At 37.7% G+C, this 18,551-nt stretch overlaps 1 protein-coding gene across 2 annotated transcripts; it reads left to right on the top strand.

The window, feature by feature from the left end:
* The first annotated feature begins 469 nt into the window (after positions 1-469).
* LOC125250799 (mucin-7-like) lies at positions 470-16,614 on the top strand. Of its 2 annotated transcripts, XM_048163573.1 has the most exons (6): positions 10,155-10,434; positions 10,533-10,641; positions 11,374-11,460; positions 11,908-12,544; positions 12,736-12,895; positions 16,405-16,614. In XM_048163573.1, exons 1-6 carry the CDS (start codon positions 10,212-10,214, stop codon positions 16,581-16,583), a joined length of 1,395 nt encoding a protein of 464 aa, XP_048019530.1. In that variant the 5' UTR covers positions 10,155-10,211; the 3' UTR covers positions 16,584-16,614. The 2 variants fall into 2 exon arrangements, 1 of the variants encoding a protein (XP_048019530.1); XR_007180865.1 differs by lacking the exons at positions 11,374-11,460; positions 11,908-12,544; positions 12,736-12,895; positions 16,405-16,614 and adding an exon at positions 470-1,176 and having other exon boundaries at positions 8,063-10,434; positions 10,533-11,247.
* Positions 16,615-18,551: the final 1,937 nt, after the last annotated feature.

Here is an 18,551-nt window from a genome sequence, read left to right as displayed (position 1 = left end):
CATGAACATCTTGGATGACATGGGGCTGAATGAATTATCAGGAAATTTTAATTTGAAAGTGAACTAATCCTTTAAGAGTAACAAGATGGCAGCAGAGAAGAGGAGACGCACGCTTTCCAATGAAGATATGATGTACTGGAGTTATATGATGACATGGAGTTGATAGAATGACATAAACTTGATTGACAATTCTTTATGTAACTGTTGTTTTTGTTGTTTCAGATTATTTCCAGTATTGCACGCTTAACTTTAAACCTGGATGATGTGACTTGTTTAACACGATCAACCCAGTTATTTTTCAACTCTGGAAGTATTTTTTTATTTGATCAAAGACTGGAGATTGCATCGGAAAGTAAAGTAGCCTAAGTGAGTGATGGCAATAAAGACATAGTTTAATTTGTCTCATCTTTACTCTTATCTGCCCTGCAAACACGTCCAGTTGGGGCCCACATGGGCCTCGCTTGGGCTAGTTGGGCTTCAGCTGGGCATGGGCTCAGAGTGGGCTTTTGTTGTTGGGCCCCACATGGGCAGTAGATTGGCTAAAGGGCTCCATTCAAAATTGATTGTGTCAGACATGGATGCTATTTTTAACAATATAGGCTCTGGGCTAGGTCCACTTTTTATACAAATTTTATTAATTAGTTGCTGTCTGTAACTTTTTTTTGTGTTTTAAGATTTACAAAAAATATATAATGAGAATGTACAACACTCATTTTCAGTCCATCCATCCAACAATCATTTTCCTAACCGTGTTTTTGTCTTATCCCGAATCATTATACATTTATAATAAGTGTTTATATTGGGACTATTTCAGGACGGTCAAGTAGGAATCGCTGTGGAGGAGCAAGTCCCTGCGTGATTCGTCATACATAAACAGGAGAAGTAGCTCCGGCTGCAGTGTTCTTCCGCAAGACGAATTCTGTTTATTAACTATTTTTTGAGAACTGCAACTAAACAGTTGTCTTAATAACGTTATACAAGTTTCAAAAGACAAGTTTGTACGGTTTCCCCACAAAATGTTCAAACCGTAAGCAGTGCGCACTCTGTGCAGCGCACATCTTGAAAGCTCCACCCCCATCACCGAGCGAAATCTGCCCAGCAACAACTTTGCCGCCTTTTCAGTATGCTGCTGTCCCTTAAGGAGTTCAGAAGTGTCGTCGTGTGGACAGAAGGCAGGTAAGAGTATAATAAACTTTATTATTTATATTTAATATTATATTTATTATTAAAATAAACTTAATTTCACCGCATGATGTTAACCTAAAGCTTTTTTGGAAAGTATTAGTTACGAGATAGGAACACTAGCTTTTAGCAAATGTAGCTTAAACCTGGTTAAAGCGTTGAACATACCTAATTTAGTAGCATTTGAGCTTGTTTTGAGTGGTTGACTTAAATATATTGTTTAGAAATATTTGGTTGTAAACTTCTTAGCAAGGCAGTCAAACAGGTATTAGCAAGCTGTTAAAAAAGCTGTAAAATGCCAATTTCTCCGCTTTTACCAGCTGGTGGAATTTTAATGATTGCACTTGTTGCATTTACAGTTAAAGCAAAAACACTGATGAAAGTCCATGTGAATGTCAGCAAAGTTTTATCGGCTAGTGTCGTGCTAATTAAGGCACATATATCCCCGCTATGATTTGCATCCCCTGGCCGCGCGCGCGCACTCAGAGAAGTTTAACTGCTGCACGCGAGACATGGCAGGTGAAAACGTCGTTTTTTTTTTTTGTTTGTTTTTTTATGCAGTGATCAATTCTGAGATTTTAGGCCAGTTTGCTCCAAATTAAAATTAAAAAAAAATTGTCAGCATTACACATTAAGGTGGTTATTTCATTATATTTTGTCAACTTGCGCCTTTAGATTTCTACCGTAAATCACCAAAAGCTAACATTCCAGGGTTTTTACTGCGTTAATTTTTTTTAGCGGCTGCCAAAACGAATTTTTGTCCCGCCAAAGCCTGGTTTGATCAGTTATTGTGATCTATGTGTGATGTAGATGCCTGCTGCGCATGTGAACTGAGTGACAGAGAGAACGAGCAGATAGCCCCTCCCCCGCCCCTCTCCCTTAACTCTCTCATATTTCACATATTATTCAAAATCAAAAGGTCAGAAGACCCAATCCTGGATTATCCATGTTGCACGTGGTGCATTCAGACAATTTTGTGGGTGTGAACTGCACTCAAAAAATGTTGACTCTTCTCTGACAAGAGAAGTAGTTATGTTCTATTGCTATTAATAGTTTATTCATTTATTTAAATGCGTTTTAAATATTATACACTTACTGATATTAATTAATTTAATATATTTTGTTTGTAGGTTGTGGGTGTCAATAGAAATGTATGAAATTGTACAATATAAAACTTTAACCCTCTGGAGTCTGAGGCTGATTTGGGGCCTGGAGAAGTTTTGACATCCCTGACATTTGTGCTTTTTTCAGTTGTTCATAAACATATTAATGACACAAGTGTCATTACACTGTATTCAGCACAAACTAGGCTACCATAATATGTGAGGAACATGTGTGTACATGTTTGTGTTTTTGAAGGAATAATGTTTATGCGTGGTTACTGAAAAAACAAAAAACTTAAGTCACTGATATAAGGCCAATAAAAGTATATTAAATCTGTGTTCACAAGACTTTTGGGTATTGAAGGTTGTAGACTAGAGTTTTTGCTTCAAAATTATGTAAAAATTATGCTGACTACTCTTTCATTTATAACAATATACTGATTTAGTTTTTGTAAGACACTTTTTGCCAAGAAACACGGTATGCGAGGAGGCGTGAATCTCCATGAATAATGGCTCATTCTCACCTGTGAAGACAAAAGAATTGAATAGTAATGACCTGAAAAGACTTGCATATTAATGAGGCATTTCAGTCAGGTAGGCTGTGAAAAAAAACTTCTGTGATGTCTCAAGCTCATCATGGTATATGAAACATACAGAAAAATTTTATTACAATATAAAATAATGGTTTTATATTATACTTTAAAATATAATGTATTTCTGTGATGCAAAGAGTCTGAATATAGGCTTTTAGTTTAAAAGCATGCACATTTGGAGAAATATAGGATTCTCATATGTTTATGTCAATTTTCTATACAGAGGAGTTATTTTTTATTTAATATTCATTGTTATCTCTATGAGCACTGGTGTTTGCAATTCATACTGCAGCCGGAGGGCGCTCTGTGCATTTTAGTCCACAAATTCACCTAAGAAGAAGACGATATTCCATGAATGGTGTTTACCAATTCATACTACAGCCGGAGGGCGCTAAAGAAACAAAAACTCACTTAAAACTTATCAATAGAAGAAAACAAACAGGAATTTACTGAATGTCTTCCAGAGATCGCTAACCATGGCTTTTTCATCCAGATAAACAATTTTCAAGGCAATAAATACACGATTGAGATGATGAATGCATGTGTTGTCTCTGAATTTGCCTGTGAATAGCGCTGGCTCCGTGGGTGTGGCCGCATTAGTGGGTAATGAGCTGAATCACGGACTTCTGACATGGCTCTCTTTTCATACAGATTACATAAACACAGAATGTTTGTTTTCTTGTTGACTTGCACGATTTAAAACCTGACATTTCAACGTTTTGTTAGACATAAGTATGAATTTTTTGTGATTAGTATTCACTAAGTTACACTTCATTTTCTGAGAACTATCAGATTGGACTTCGTTCAGAGGGAGATGAGAGATCACGCATCATGTTAGTTTTCTTTATTTTACAAAAAGCACAACATTTTGTTTTTACTCTGAGTATATACAAATAAAAGGAGATATTCTATAGTTTCAATTGATGTATTACTTATGTTTCTATGACAAAAAATGACGGAGTATTTTAAGTCTGTTTTGCTGCAATGTGAAAAAAAACCTGCAAAACGCGCCGGCGCGTTTTTAGACCTCAGAGTGTTAAAGGCCATTTTCTCAAAATGAGTTTTTTTTCTCACACTCAGAGTCAGATTTATCCACTTCAGTAGCACCTACAAGCACCAGCTTTTTCAGGCTACGTCCACACGAAGCCGGAGCTTACCCTAAACCGATCTTTTTTTTTCCTCGTCTCAAAAAATATCTGCGTCCACACGAAACCACTGAAACGACTCAAAACGATGTAGTATACATGCCAGACCATTATGTGGCGCTGTAATTCTGCCGCAGAAATGCACTTAAAGCAGCAAAGAAGACTTGGAGCATGCGCATAAACCTTGCGCGCTGAATACAAACTTTAGCAAAGCTTAGAAATAACACTTTATTTTGGTTCAGTAGCTTCTGCAGCACGAACACAAACATGTAGAGTCTGCTATTGCTGTTGTTGGTGCTGTTTTGTGGTGTTAGCGCGTCTGACTAGGGTCGACACGTGGGGTGATGACATCATCGTTTCAGAAAATATACGGATTGCCCCGTCCACACGACAACGCCAAGCCGGCGTTTTCAAATTTTTCCACTCTGGGACCCGGTTTCAAAAAATACCGGTTTCACCTTTCGAAAACGCCGGATCCGTGTGGACGAAACGCCTATCCGATAAAAAATTTGTGCGGTTTCACTGAAACGCGTCTCCGTGTGGACGGGGCCTCAGTCTTATACTGAAATATATTCTGAAAGCTTGTCTAGAGGGATTTGTTGATATATCATTCCTATCCTGAGTTGTAGGTAATTTTACTGTTTAAAAAAAAAAAAATCGCAAAAATTTTCAGGCTATTGATAAAACATGGCAATTTTTTTTAAAGGGATCCCCTGGTGTTAAGACTTATATGGCTTAATATAACATAAATTATGTTTCTTACTGAAATATGTAGTAGAAAACCCATGAAAGATCTGTGTTATTTAAAAAATCCATTATATATTTGGACAATGGGCGGCGCCATTTTGTTTGTGTTCTAGGGTGATGGCGTAGAATGGTTGCACTCGGTAATCAACTGGCGCTACCGTAGCTATTTTTACCACAACAAGTAGAAAAATGTTTCAGAGTTAAAACCAATTAATTGCTTTGTAATTGCATTTAAAACACACTCAATCACACATACACACAAACAGATCGGCACGAGCACACACACACACACCTGACAGACTGCTCTGAAATCGCTGCCCTATACCCTTAAATAGGGCACTGTTTGAGGGGACAGCCATTTGAAGTGGTGTCCGAAACCATAGCGGACATGTTTGAGTGCACTCATTCAATCCCCCATTGCACCGCAATAACGAGTGTACAGCCAATACGCTCAACAGCCGTCTGATTTCACGCACTTGTTTTCATTCACTCCTTCAAGTGAACTGTAGTGAAATTAAGTAGGGAATCGTGAATGAGGGTTTAGGGGGCGATTTCGGATTCAGCCTTGGAGAGTGCTGGCCTGCCGAATCGGAACCAGGTGACAGATTAGGCAAGTCAACACACACACACATCCACGTATATAACATTTCAGCTGATTGAGCTTGTGTGTGTGCCTGCACAGTGTGTGTGTGTGTGTGTGTGTGTGTGCTCGCGCCCATCTGTTGGGATGTGTGTGAGAGAGAGAGAGAGAGAGAGTTTGTGTGCACGTGTGTTTGAGTGTGTTTTAAATGCAATTACAAAGCAATTAATTGTTTTGTTTTTTTTAACTCTGAAACATTTTTCTACTTGTTGTGGTAAAAATAGCTACGGTAGCGCCATTTGATTACGGAGTGCAACCATTCTACGCCATCGCCCTAGAACACAAACAAAATGGTGCTGCCCATTGTCCAAATATATAATGGATTTTTTAAATAACGCAGATATTTCATTGGTTTTCTACTACATATTTGGGTGGTTGACATATAAGCCTGAAAAACATTTTTTTTTAAAAACTTCAAATATTAGGCATAAAAAATATTGAGTTGTGTTGTACTGACTCTTGAATTTCCAAAAATAGTTGTGGTTTTTTAGATTTTGTATTGGAAATTGGATTTATTCACCCATTTGTTGCATTTGTGCCTAAAATTGTCATATGGTGTGACATAAAAGTTATTCTATATAAAATGAAAATGAGATATACTCTCCCTACGTAACTAACTTCACCATAAACCTTTATCATTACTATCTTTAGATTTAAATTTTTTTTGGTGCAGATCCAATATATTTTGTATTATTTTTTTTTTAAATCATCATGCAAAGTAAGACATACCTCTTCAGCCTTTCCAGATATTTTAGATTAATTCTGACAAACTGATATAAATCTAACAAAATGCCTGTGACTCTTGCTTATACTATTTCACTTTTGCTCCATTGACTTTTTTATGATTTATAACAAAAAAAGTAATTTTATTGTCACAATTCTGATTGTCACACCAAATGATATAGTGTCACACTATATGACGAACTGAAAAAAAAGTGTATTTTATATGCATTCATCATTCAATTAATTAAATTAACATTAATAGGACTAAAAATCATGAAACTTACTATCATTTTAAAACTTTTAAGATTTTATTTATGAAATATGAGTAAATCAAACTCCGTCTCATGTCAAGAAACTTCAACATGAACATTTTAAAATTAGAGGACAGTGTGTGTGTTATAACTGTTAAACAGTAAAAAATATCAATTTACAATTAGCCGAATGTCTTACGGGTATGGAACGACATGAGGGTGAGTAATTAATGACATTATTTTCATTTTTGGGTGAACTAACCCTTTAATTGGATGGGTAATTTAATGTTCACCATTAATTTATTACAATATGTTTTGATTATTTATTTATCATCAAAAAAAGGGGTATGTCATATTGTGTGACAAATGTATCATATGGTGTGACCTGGAAAAAACGGTCACACCATATGATACGATGTCACACCATATGACGTTTTGCTCAGTTAAGATAATCTCTCGGTTAACTAAAAACAGCTAGCTTATACTTGGCACGTAAATTGCCACATGACAGCAATGATTTTTAAGAATAAATGAGTAAAATTTGTAAAAAGTGTTTCATTTTTATGCAAATAATGTCACACCATAAGACACAAAACTTTGACCACTAGTGAGCTAATCAGATACAGAGCTTTTTAAGTAAAAATCAAAAAGTCAGAACTTGCCTCATGACCTTCCAAACCACTTTAGAGATGACAATGCAACGTCCTGGTTGAGTGTGGACCTCTGGTTCATAATGTTGTCCAAATTATTGCCCGTTCAAAATATAGATTTTAATGTCACACCATATGATGCCCATTTTACGGACAAAATGTATTTGGCCAGAACTTTCTTAAAAATCATGCACAGACATCAACACTTTCTGTGTTCATTAAAAATGCCTAATTCTGTTATTTAAACTGTTAATCTATCAATTGTTTATACTTTGCTGAGATATATTGTCATATTAGTAAAGTCACACGGACAGTCACACCATATGACAATTTTGATGTTTAGATCAAAATTTGAAGTATTGGTCTTCATACACCAACTAAAGCTATGGTATGCTGTAGTAATATCTTGTTAGAGGAACAACATAAGGATATAAATTTTTAAAAAATACCCATTTTCTTTAGTAAATGACATTATGGACAGGTAGAACTGTACGTCATGTCATCCACCCATTTCAGTAAGAGACATCGTTTATGATATATTAAGTCATACAAGTCTTAACACCAGGGGATCCCTTTAAGGCTATTGTCAGTATTCTCTAATTTACTGAACATTCATAAACACATTTAAATAAACATTTATGTAGATAAATGAGTCCCTTGTTACTATGGAAAACCCTGTCGAGTCTTCCACATCACTATTTGTTCCATTTAAGAGGTGAATTCGAAGTTCAGCAGTTAAACTCTGCTTCTCTGAGTGCGTGGCCAGGGGATGCAAAAACTGGCTGAGATAAGTGCTGGATGTGAGCGCAACACTTCAGAACGAGAGAGATGGTAGGCTAACGTTACATCTCAATATTTAAAAAAAAAATTGTGAGCTGATCACATTGAAGGATACTAGAAGAACAGTCACATTCATACCAGCTTCAGCAAACTATATTATTTGCAATTGTACTCTAGAGTTTGTCATTCCCAATCCCCTGTAATCATAGCTAAAAACTAAATGCTTTTTTTTTTTTTTTTTTTTATAGAAATAATGGAGTGTTCAGAAAGAACTAAAAGAAGGAAAATATCAGCAAAAGTGGAGGAACATTTGCGTCTCCTTGAAAAGGAGTCTGATATGATTGATGATTTGTTGGCACATGATTCTGAAAAGGAATACCCACTGGATGATTTAGAACATACTGAAAGAGAAGATTCCACGGACACTTTCTACGATGCTTCTGATCAGAACTGCTTTGAGAATACATCAAATGATTTAGAAGATGAAAATTCTTCAGATATTTTTTATGATTGTAACATTTCCTCATTCGATGATTTGGATTCTGAAAACTGGGTGCCTGGTTGTGATAGTGACTGTGATTTGCATGGAGATGAATGTTCTGATTTGGAAGATTATGATGATGATGATTCACATGGGCTTGCAGAGTGGGCTGCAGAATTCAACATACCACAAACAGCGCTGTCTGCCCTTCTTAAAATTCTAAGGAAGAAGGGCCTTGATATCCCAATGGATGGCAGAACTCTTATGTCTACTGACAGATCTTGCAATGTGGCGAATATGGCTGGGGGGTCCTACTACCACTTTGGAATTGAAAATGCTCTCATAGCTGAACTAACATCTTTAGGACATTTAGCGAATGTGACTGATACTCTCACACTTCGAATTAACATTGATGGATTGCCCTTATTCCGTAGCTCTAGTAAGAGTCTGTGGCCTATTCTGGGTAGGATTAAGGAAATTCCAGGGTGTAGTGTGTTTGTAATTGGAGTGTACTCGGGTGCGTCCAAACCCGCAAATGTTCAAGAATATTTACAAGAATTCATTGTAGATATGAAAGCCGTTTCTCAGAGTGGTATTGTGTACAATGGTGTACATTTCAGGGTGCCATTACCAGATGCTTTTATTTGTGATGCACCTGCTCGTGCCTTTCTTAAATGCACAAAAGGACATACAGGCTATTATGGGTGTGAGAGGTGCAATCAAAAAGGCCAGTACATTAATGGGAAGGTGGTTTATCCTGAAATATCAGCAGAGGTCAGGACAGATGAGCAATTTGGTAGGCAAGGCTATCAACAGCACCAACTGTCAGCATCCCCCCTAAATGATCTGGGTATAGGTTTAGTTACCAGTTTTGTGTTAGATTATATGCACCTTGTGTGCTTGGGGGCAATGCGCAAATTAATATTTCTATGGTTGAAAGGGCCGCTGAAATGCAGGCAATCTATGAAGTTTTTTGTTGTAATGTCAGCATATTTGGTTTCTATCAGGCAATATTTACCTAGCAATTTTGCAAGGAAACCACGGTCCTTGTTTGAATTCAGCACATGGAAAGCTACAGAGCTTCGGCAATTTTTACTTTACACTGGCCCTGTTGTTCTCCTCAATAATATACCCAGTAGAATGTACAGAAACTTTTTACTTCTGTCTGTATCTATGAGAATTCTTCTGAGTCCTGCCTTATGTTCTCCTGACAATTGTGACTATGCTGAGGAGATTTTGAAACTCTTTGTAACAGATTTTGCTGCAATTTATGGCACTGAATTTGTCAGCTATAACATGCATTCATTGATCCACCTAGCTCAAGATGCACGAAAATTCGGCCCGTTGGATAGTGTTTCAGCTTTTCCCTTTGAGACATTTTTAGGTAAACTGAAAAAACTTGTCCGTCGACCTCAAAACCCTGTCCAACAACTCGTCAGGCGGATCCATGAGAAACAGAAAGTGGCAAGCCAAAAGACCACATCAGTTTTCAGCCCACTTAAACAGCTCCACTATTTTGGACCAATGATTAATTCAATTGCAACATGGGAACAATACAGGCGTTACAATGATGGACAGACACTGATCTCCTCCTCTCGTGGCGATGACTGTTTTTCTGTAGGGGGAAGGATTCTTATTGTGCGGAACATTTTGTCACATTCTGGAACTGTTAAAGTCCTGTGTAATTTCTTTGAAACTGCCAAATCCTTTTTCACCTATCCAATGGACTCATCACGTCTTGGAATTCTTTTTGTTTTCAATTTATCTGAACAGTTGCAGCTGTTACCTGTGGAGGAGATAAAAACAAAAATGGTGTTGTTGCCATTTAAGGCTGGATATGTGGCATTACCACTCCTGCACTAGTGCGCTTTTTTTTTCTTCTTTTTTTTTTTTAAGTTACGAATTTATGTGTTTTTATGTATGTATTTTGTTTTTCTTTAAGCATGTTACCTTTCGCAATTGTTGAATTTATAAATGGTGGAGGATTGGCAGTTATACCGACCAAATGGTTTATCGGGCCTGAGGAGGATGAATGCTACTGGCCACCAGCAAGGATGAACATGGCAAAGGCGGTCATAGAGCAACAGGACCCTCACACTGACTGGGCGACATACAAGTTGACTGTCAAGAGAAAAATTGGTAAAGTGTCCATGTGTATGATATTATCTGACATGAGTTCACTGTTGATTGTTCAAATTTGCTCTGAATTAAACTAATTGCCACTCTGTCTCCCACAGCAACATATGAAATTGCCCGAACAAAATTAGTTGAGTATGAACAGAACACAGATGTACCAACTGAGTCCGATTCTGCAGAGAATATGGGAAGGGGGAAGCGCAGAAAGAGGTGAGGCTATTTGAATCACTACTACTAAATGGATGATGAAAAATTGTGATGGATGATGATAAATGGATGGTGAAAAATTTCCCAATGACACAGGAAGGACATGTTTTGTGGAAGTTTTGTTAAGTATATTTGTCTCAAAGCTGTCAAAACGAGGGAGGTAGACAACAGATACACGATTAACAAATAAATAATAAATAAATGTAATCAGTTAATAAAAGTAACAATCACATGTTTTGGGGGGAAAAGAGATGTATACAAATGGATGTGTGCATGCCTGAAGGGAGCATGGGGTGTTGGAACAGATGTTAAGGATCAATGTGAGGGTCTCTCTGGCATCTAGAGTGTAGTCATACTGTATATAGATCAGTCATGGAAATTCTCTGGTGGAAATATGTACGAACCCTGTGTGTAGAGTCACCTGTTGTCCAAAATGTATACATTTTTTTTTTTTTTTTAAACCAACTGTTTTGAAAATACTTAAACTAGGGGTAGGCAAGTTCGGTCCTAGAGAGCCGCTGTCCTGCGGAGTTTAGCTCCAACCTTAATCAAACACACCTGAACAAGCTAATCAAGCTCTTCAGGATTACTAAGGCTATAGGCAGGTGAAGTTTTTTTTTTTTTTTTTTTCTCAGGGTTGGAGCTAAACTCTGCAGGACAGCGGCTCTCTAGGACCGAACTTGCCTACCCCTGACTTAAACTCATTGATTGTGCTTGTATATTGTACATTTCTAGGCGAGTGATTTTGTCCAGTGAGGATGAGGATGATGATGACAATTGGTCCGGCAGCCCCATCAGGCCTACACCTCCATCCACCCTCAGGTCATCATCTCCACTAAAAAAAAAAAAAAAAGTAAGGTTGTACAACAAAAAAAATCTTAGTACTAATTTCCCTTAGCTTTTTATTGTTGACTTAACTTTTGTAAATAACAGTCATACAAACTGAAAATAAGTTGTCTGTGACACAAACAACAAAAACGTTTAGTTGAGTCAACTTGACATTATTTGTTTTCTGGAGAAAACTATTCTGTAGCAAATCTTTTATAGTTGGGCCAATTCAACATTTTGTGTCTATAGGATACAGAAGTACTTAAGAATTTAAATTTTATATATATATATATATATATATATATATATATATATATATATATATATATAAGATTTTTTTTGTTGTACAAGATTTTTACAGTGTGGATTTTTGCTGAACCAACACAACAAAATTAGTCATTTCAAAATTGTTTTTTTTTTTTTTTTTTTTTTTTTATACAGCGCACCGGTTCCATCCACCCTCAGATCTGTGCCGACACCTCCACTGGCTCCATCAACACTCAGATCTGTGCTGACACCTCCACCGGCTCCATCAACCCTCAGATCTGTGCCAACACCTCCACCGGCTCCATCAACCCTCAGATCTGTGCCGACACCTCCACTGGCTCCATCAACACTCAGATCTGTGCTGACACCTCCACCGGCTCCATCAACCCTCAGATCTGTGCCAACACCTCCACCGGCTCCATCAACCCTCAGATCTGTGCCAACACCTCCACGGCCTCCATTCAACCTCAGGTCTTCACCTCCACTGCCTCCATCTGCTAGGCCTACACTTCCACCCCCTCTGGGTAACCTTAGTTTGCCCGATGTTTCAACCCATCACCACGTCACCATGTCACCAGAAACTCCTCAAAGACAAATCAGGGACATCATGTTTGTTCGCATCTTAACTCTCCTTGAGGAGATGAAAGAGACACAAAAAATCCAAGGGAGGATGCTACAAATGCTTGTACAACAGCGTGACAACATCAGAACCACCGTCTCTTCTACCCCAGAGGGTTTTCCCCTAAAGACAGTTAGGGATGTGGAAATCATGGAGGAAAAACTGGCAAACCCAAACTTCATGTCCGAACTGGTATGTATGTTAAGTCTAGCGTAGTGCAACTCAATTAAATTTTATTGGGAGGCTAGCAGCGAATTTGATCTGAAACTTCCCAGGTGTGCTCACACCCATGCTTCTGGAAGTTCTTTCATGTTTAGTTGTGTACTCCAGTGAGCATTATACTGTAGATAATTTTGCTTTGTATTGCATTTGTTCCCCTTCAGGTTGCAGCTGTGACTGACATAGGGGGGGCAACTGTTGACGAGGCCACAAGAAGGATGATGACCTTCCTCCTAGACCATGGCCTATCCAGGCAGTACAACTTTGTGGGCCGAAACGGGAAGAGGGAGTTCAAGGCCTTAAAACTATATGAAGTAATTTATGGTAGGTGTGCATGTGGATAATGTTTTAAGTTGTACCGATACTATCCAGCTAACATCAGACCAGCGGGCCACTGGCGTTTTCCCGCCACTTTTCTGATGGTGGTCCGCTATCACGCCGCTGGTTTATAATAAAGGTTTTCTGGCGGCCCGCAGTCGGTCCACGGTTTATAATCAGTTACTTATATTACCACTGTCCTTCCACACTATAATGAATCAATGTACATCACTCTCAATAGCAATTGCAAATTTATTTTTAAATACATGTTCAATGAACAGATTAAATAAATACATACATGTTTTTATCCAACGTGAATATTAGTCAAGTAAATTAGGAGCATTAAAGGGATAGTTCACCCAAAAATGAAAATTTGATGTTTATCTGCTTACTCCCAGTGCATCCAAGATGTAGGTGACTTTGTTTCTTCAGTAGAACACAAATTAAGATTTTTAACTGCAACCGCTGCCGTCTGTCAGTGGTATAATGCAAGTCAGCGGGAACTTGGACTATAAGAGTAAATAAAACACGACAGACAAATCCAAATTAAACCCTGCGGCGTGACGACACATTGATGTCCTTAGACACAAAACGATCGGTTTGTGTGAGAAACCGAACAGTATTTATATCATTTTTTACCTCTAATACATCACTATGTCCAACTGCATTCATCACTCGATTCGTTTGGTCTGATCGCGCTCTGATAACGGCAGTGATGTCTAGCACTCATTGAAGTATATGCGCGAGTCATCACTGCCGTTATCAGAGCGTGATCAGACCTTACGAATTGAGTGATGAATGCCACCAATAAGCTGGATGCCAACCGCCGTAAAACAGGAAAGAAGCAGCAGCGTCACTTGTCAACAGACCCGGAAGAGAAGACAATGCTGAATAAAGTCGTAGTTTTTGTTATTTTTGGACCAAAATGTATTTTCGATGCTTCAAAAAATTCTAACTAACCCACTGATGTCACATGGACTACTTTGATGATGTTTTTATTACCTTTCTGGATATGGACAGTCTACCGTACAAACACTTTCAATGGAGGGACAGAAAGCTCTCAGACTAAATCTTAAATATTTAAACTGTGTTCCGAAGATGAACGGAGGTCTTACGGGTGTGGAACATGAGGGTGAGTCATTAATGACATAATTTTCATTTTTGGGTGAACTAACCCTTTAAATTCACGTTTATTTCTAAATTAACCTTGGTTTTACCATAGCATTTGCAGTAAAAACAAAATGGTTTTACTACAGCTATGGTTTATCTATTATTGTCATTGTAAAAGCATAACTACCAAGCACATGGTTTCAAAACCTATGGTTACTAGTCATGATAACCATACTTTTACTCTAGTATTACTGCAATGTTACAACAGTAGAACCATGGTTTGAAAAAAAAAAAAAAAAAAAAAAACCACATAGTTGTGCGATATTGTGCAATAAATCACGCAGCCCTACAATTACCTTTTTTTTTATTTAGTGATGAAACAAGCTTCCATAGAGAGATCCCTGTTTATTTGTCAGCAAAACTGTCAAGCAAACTTTCCTTTTAAGACACTTGCCCCGTTTTACAGACAAGGCTTAAAGGGTTAGTTCACCCAAAAATGAAATTTCTGTCATTAATTATTTACCCTTGTCGTTCCACACCTGTAAGACCTTCATTAATCTTTGGAACACAAATTAAGATATTTTTATCTTAAATTTTTATTTTTATCCACACATAGGCAGCAAAGTCATTGCACCTTTTGACATCCAAAAAGATAGTTAAAAACGTAGTTAGAATAGTCAACGTGACTCAGCGGTTCAATCTTATTGTTAAGAAGCGACGAGAATACTTTTTGTACCACTGTAGTCATGTTGACTATTTTAACCATGTTTTCATGGTTAAAATAGTCTGCTCCAACACTATGGTGCAAGGCATCAGCAGGGAAGTATCTAGGAACAAACAATTTGTCACAGAGCCAACAATATTATTATACAATGTCAGGTTTAATTAAAAGAAAAGAAGCTACAGCAGAAAAAAAGAATACACAGAAAACAGAATTTATGTTTTTAGGTTTACTTATTTATTAAATATTGCTCATACAGTGTCACTTACATTTGGATGGCAAAGCCTTCTAAAAACAAATGAAATAAATAAAAAATGTAAATTAGAGAAAATAAGAAAGTAGTTCTAAAAAATAAAATAGATGCATGGTATAGGTGAAAAATATTGTGGGAAAAAATGGATATGGAGATATTTGGCAAGTTTCCTCTACTCGCCTGTGTTTCCTCCTCCTGTCAGCAGCTTCCTTCAGAAATGTTGAAATTTTCAGAGCTTCCCCTGAAATCAAAGAACAAAGTTTATCAATATTTGTTTACCCTAAGAGCTCAAAACACTTTTGAAAAATTGTGCTTCATGCAAGTTACGTCACAGACTAACAGTAGGCTACAAATGTTATAAATTAGCCAGATTCTAATCACCCATTGACAGAAAAACCTTTACAAAACTATCAAATCCTCTCATCTACATATATAAAGATGTGATTTAAAGCCTATACTATCATAATCAAATCAATCGATAGAGTTAGCAAGCATCCCGTTTTCAGAAGAGGTATGCTAACGGAGATGCTAACAGAGTTTTTCGAAGACACTAAATTGTTTCTATAAAGTAAATATTCAACAGAAGTATGTCAATTACATGTTGTAGAAGTGTCAAGAACAGTTGTTTGTATTTGTGTGATTTTTAGCTACTAAACTCACCTGAAAGAAGTGAAAACAACAGCGAGAGACTGCTGTTTTTGCTGCTTGTCAGTTGTTGTTTCTCCATTTCCATGGCAACTCTGCGCCGCTCCAGTGTTTAAAAATGGTTCAAATGTTCAGCGCGCGCACGCGTTAAAACACGTCATAGTCATGCAGTATTTACTTAAATAAACATCTAGAATTAAAACATTACATAACCTCATTAATATTAAATCATGAATTTAAAACTCATCTTGTAGTTTTATGACCCGATCTTAGGCGCAAAATGCTACCCCAGCACGTGATAGTGGGACAATTGTGAAGAAACTGGACAGACTATCAGTTTGCCACTGGTGTACCAACGGTGGTCCAGCAGTGGCAAACCACTGGTGGCGTGCCACCCAAAAACCGCTGTCAGACCATCTGCATTTTCAGATTGGTCGGCTTGCCGATGGTGTGCTGTCGATGGTCCTACCATGTCTAGCCGCTGACTTTGTGCCGCCCGAAAAGTGCTGGCGGACCGCCAGGTCATTGTTAGCTGATTGTGACACCTTTAAAGGTGTCACAATACCCCAACGTTGTAAACATTATTTGTGTATGGAGCGCTTGTTGAGCAGTGTGTTCGCACATGTCTCTCAGTTGCCTAACTTGTATGTTTAAGAGTATGTGTCTAGTTCTAATAATAATCTTAATTTATATAGCACTTTTCTTTACATAGTTGTCTTTACAGTCCTGGCTGAGAGTTGTGTTGGCACATATAAAGTAAGTGACCGTTATATTTGTTTCTTGCAGGAGGCTTAAAGAAAAACGCCATGACCAGCCAAATCACACGTAAAGATGCAGAGAAGGCGGTCTCCAAGTGGCTCATTGGTGCTAGGGACCGGGGGGGAATAGACAGGCCCGACAGCCAACCCCTCAATAAGGACTTCAGGCTTTGGGTTCATCAATTTTTTTCAAAATGTTTTTCTTAATTTTACTTAAATAAAAAGTTCATTAATTGTATTACTGGTCTCGTTGTCATTTTAGCTTGTTTAACCCAAGGTGTTTGGGTCTGTGGGACCCGTTTTAAAGGTTGTTAGAAGAAATAATAGCATATTTTTCTTTTAACACAAACTCATTGGCCTTGGCTCATTTTCGGTGAAGAACATAAAAAATAACTTCTTTTCAATGACTTCACACAGTACACCCCTCCCCCCACACACACACACAACTATTACATATGAGGTGTTCGGGTCTACTGGACCTGAGTGTAATTGTAGGTGCTATGAAACTTAACTGTGTTCTCCTTCTAACTGGGCCGGCTGTGTATGCGTGTGTGTCTAAGTGTCTGCATCTCTGTGTGTGTTTGAGCACCTGTATGTGTGCGTGTCTGAGCGTAGATGTCTGTGTGCGGGAATGTTGTCTTTCTGCACCTGCTATTCCCACACAAAGTTACAAAATTATTACTTTCAAGCACTTTCACCTATTCTGATTAAGTTATAATCACTAATAATGATAAAATCTTTTCTATTTGTTTTTTTTTGTGTTGTTTTTTTTAATTGAATTTCCTTGGTTTCTCACAAAAAATGGAAACGATCATAAATGTGTGGCGTATATGAACCATGATGTATATATTGTTGGTAATTGAGCTATCTGTTAGGTATTTTTTACATGAATTGTTATGGCTGTATTGATTTAAAAGCCTAAAAATGAGGTGGGTCCACCAGACCCGGTAATACTGGCTGTGTAAAAAAATTTGAACACAGGTTAAAGAACTGTATGGGCTGACTGTAAAATAAATCCCCAAAAATGAATTTGTTAGCCCATAATAATAATGGTTATTACCCTTAGGTAGAATAGCAGGGGCCCATGATCAGCCCACATGGGGCCCAGGTAGTGTGGGCCCCAGATGGGAGAAACATGGGTTGCCCGTGTGGGTTTTAGCTAGGGCCCATGTGAAGCCCAACTTCAGCCCATCTGGGCTTGCCCACATGGGGCCACCATGGAACCCCCGGACAAAATTAACTGGGCCCCATCTGGGCAGCCCAGATGGGGCCCACTCACCAGCCCATATCCAACCCTTATGGGCCCCACATGGGTGTGTTGGCAGGGAAGTTAATTAATTTGTAGTGTTAGTTTTGAGTGTTTTTTTTGTCGTCCAACAGGTCATTGAAGAAATTCTGTTTAATGATTCTCTTCTTAAAGATGGAATTAAAGAGGAATGAAGCAAGAAGATTGAGTTTAATAAAGATGAGACTGGACATGAAGATTGAGTTTAATAAAGAGGAGTTTGAAGAAATAAAGACTGAAGAAACATTCAGTGTGAAACATGAAGATACTGAGGAACAAACAGGTTGGTTTTATTCTCACAGCTGAACTCAGTCATTTGATCATTATTAAAATGTCCAGCTCTACATAAATAGAGAATATACTGAAGTATAATCTTACAGAAAATATTAAAGAATCCATTCATTCCAGCATAATATCATTCAGGTATAAATTCCTTGATCATGAAATGGTTTAATTAAGGTTTGCAGATGCTGAATGAATCAAATGATTAATAAACAGCAGCACAAACTGTGTGAAATCAGCAGCTCTTCCGGTGCACTCAGTGTCTGAATTCACTCAGTCGTTTCATTCAAGTGGACTTACTGTAGAGCAAGAGTTAGGGTTTGGTTTAGGGCTGGTTTCTTGTAATTAAAGGGTTAGTTCACCCAAAAATCAAAATTCTGTCATTTATTACTTACCTTCATGCCGTTCCACAGACAACATCACTTTAAAATTAAGTGTTTACATTAAATGTGATCCCGGACCACAAAACCAGTCATAAGTTGCACGGGTATATTTGTAGCAATAGCCAACAATACACTGTATGAGTCAAAATTATGCAATATTAAGTAAAGATCATGTTCTATTAAGATATTTTGTACATTATTTTAGTCCGTTATATTCAAACAAAT

Source organism: Megalobrama amblycephala, linkage group LG17 (assembly GCF_018812025.1).
Source record: "Megalobrama amblycephala isolate DHTTF-2021 linkage group LG17, ASM1881202v1, whole genome shotgun sequence".
In the NCBI taxonomy this organism is placed as follows: domain Eukaryota; kingdom Metazoa; phylum Chordata; class Actinopteri; order Cypriniformes; family Xenocyprididae; genus Megalobrama; species Megalobrama amblycephala.
The sequence above is the reverse complement of the archived record's forward strand: the minus strand, read 5'-3'. Positions and strand labels throughout refer to the sequence as shown.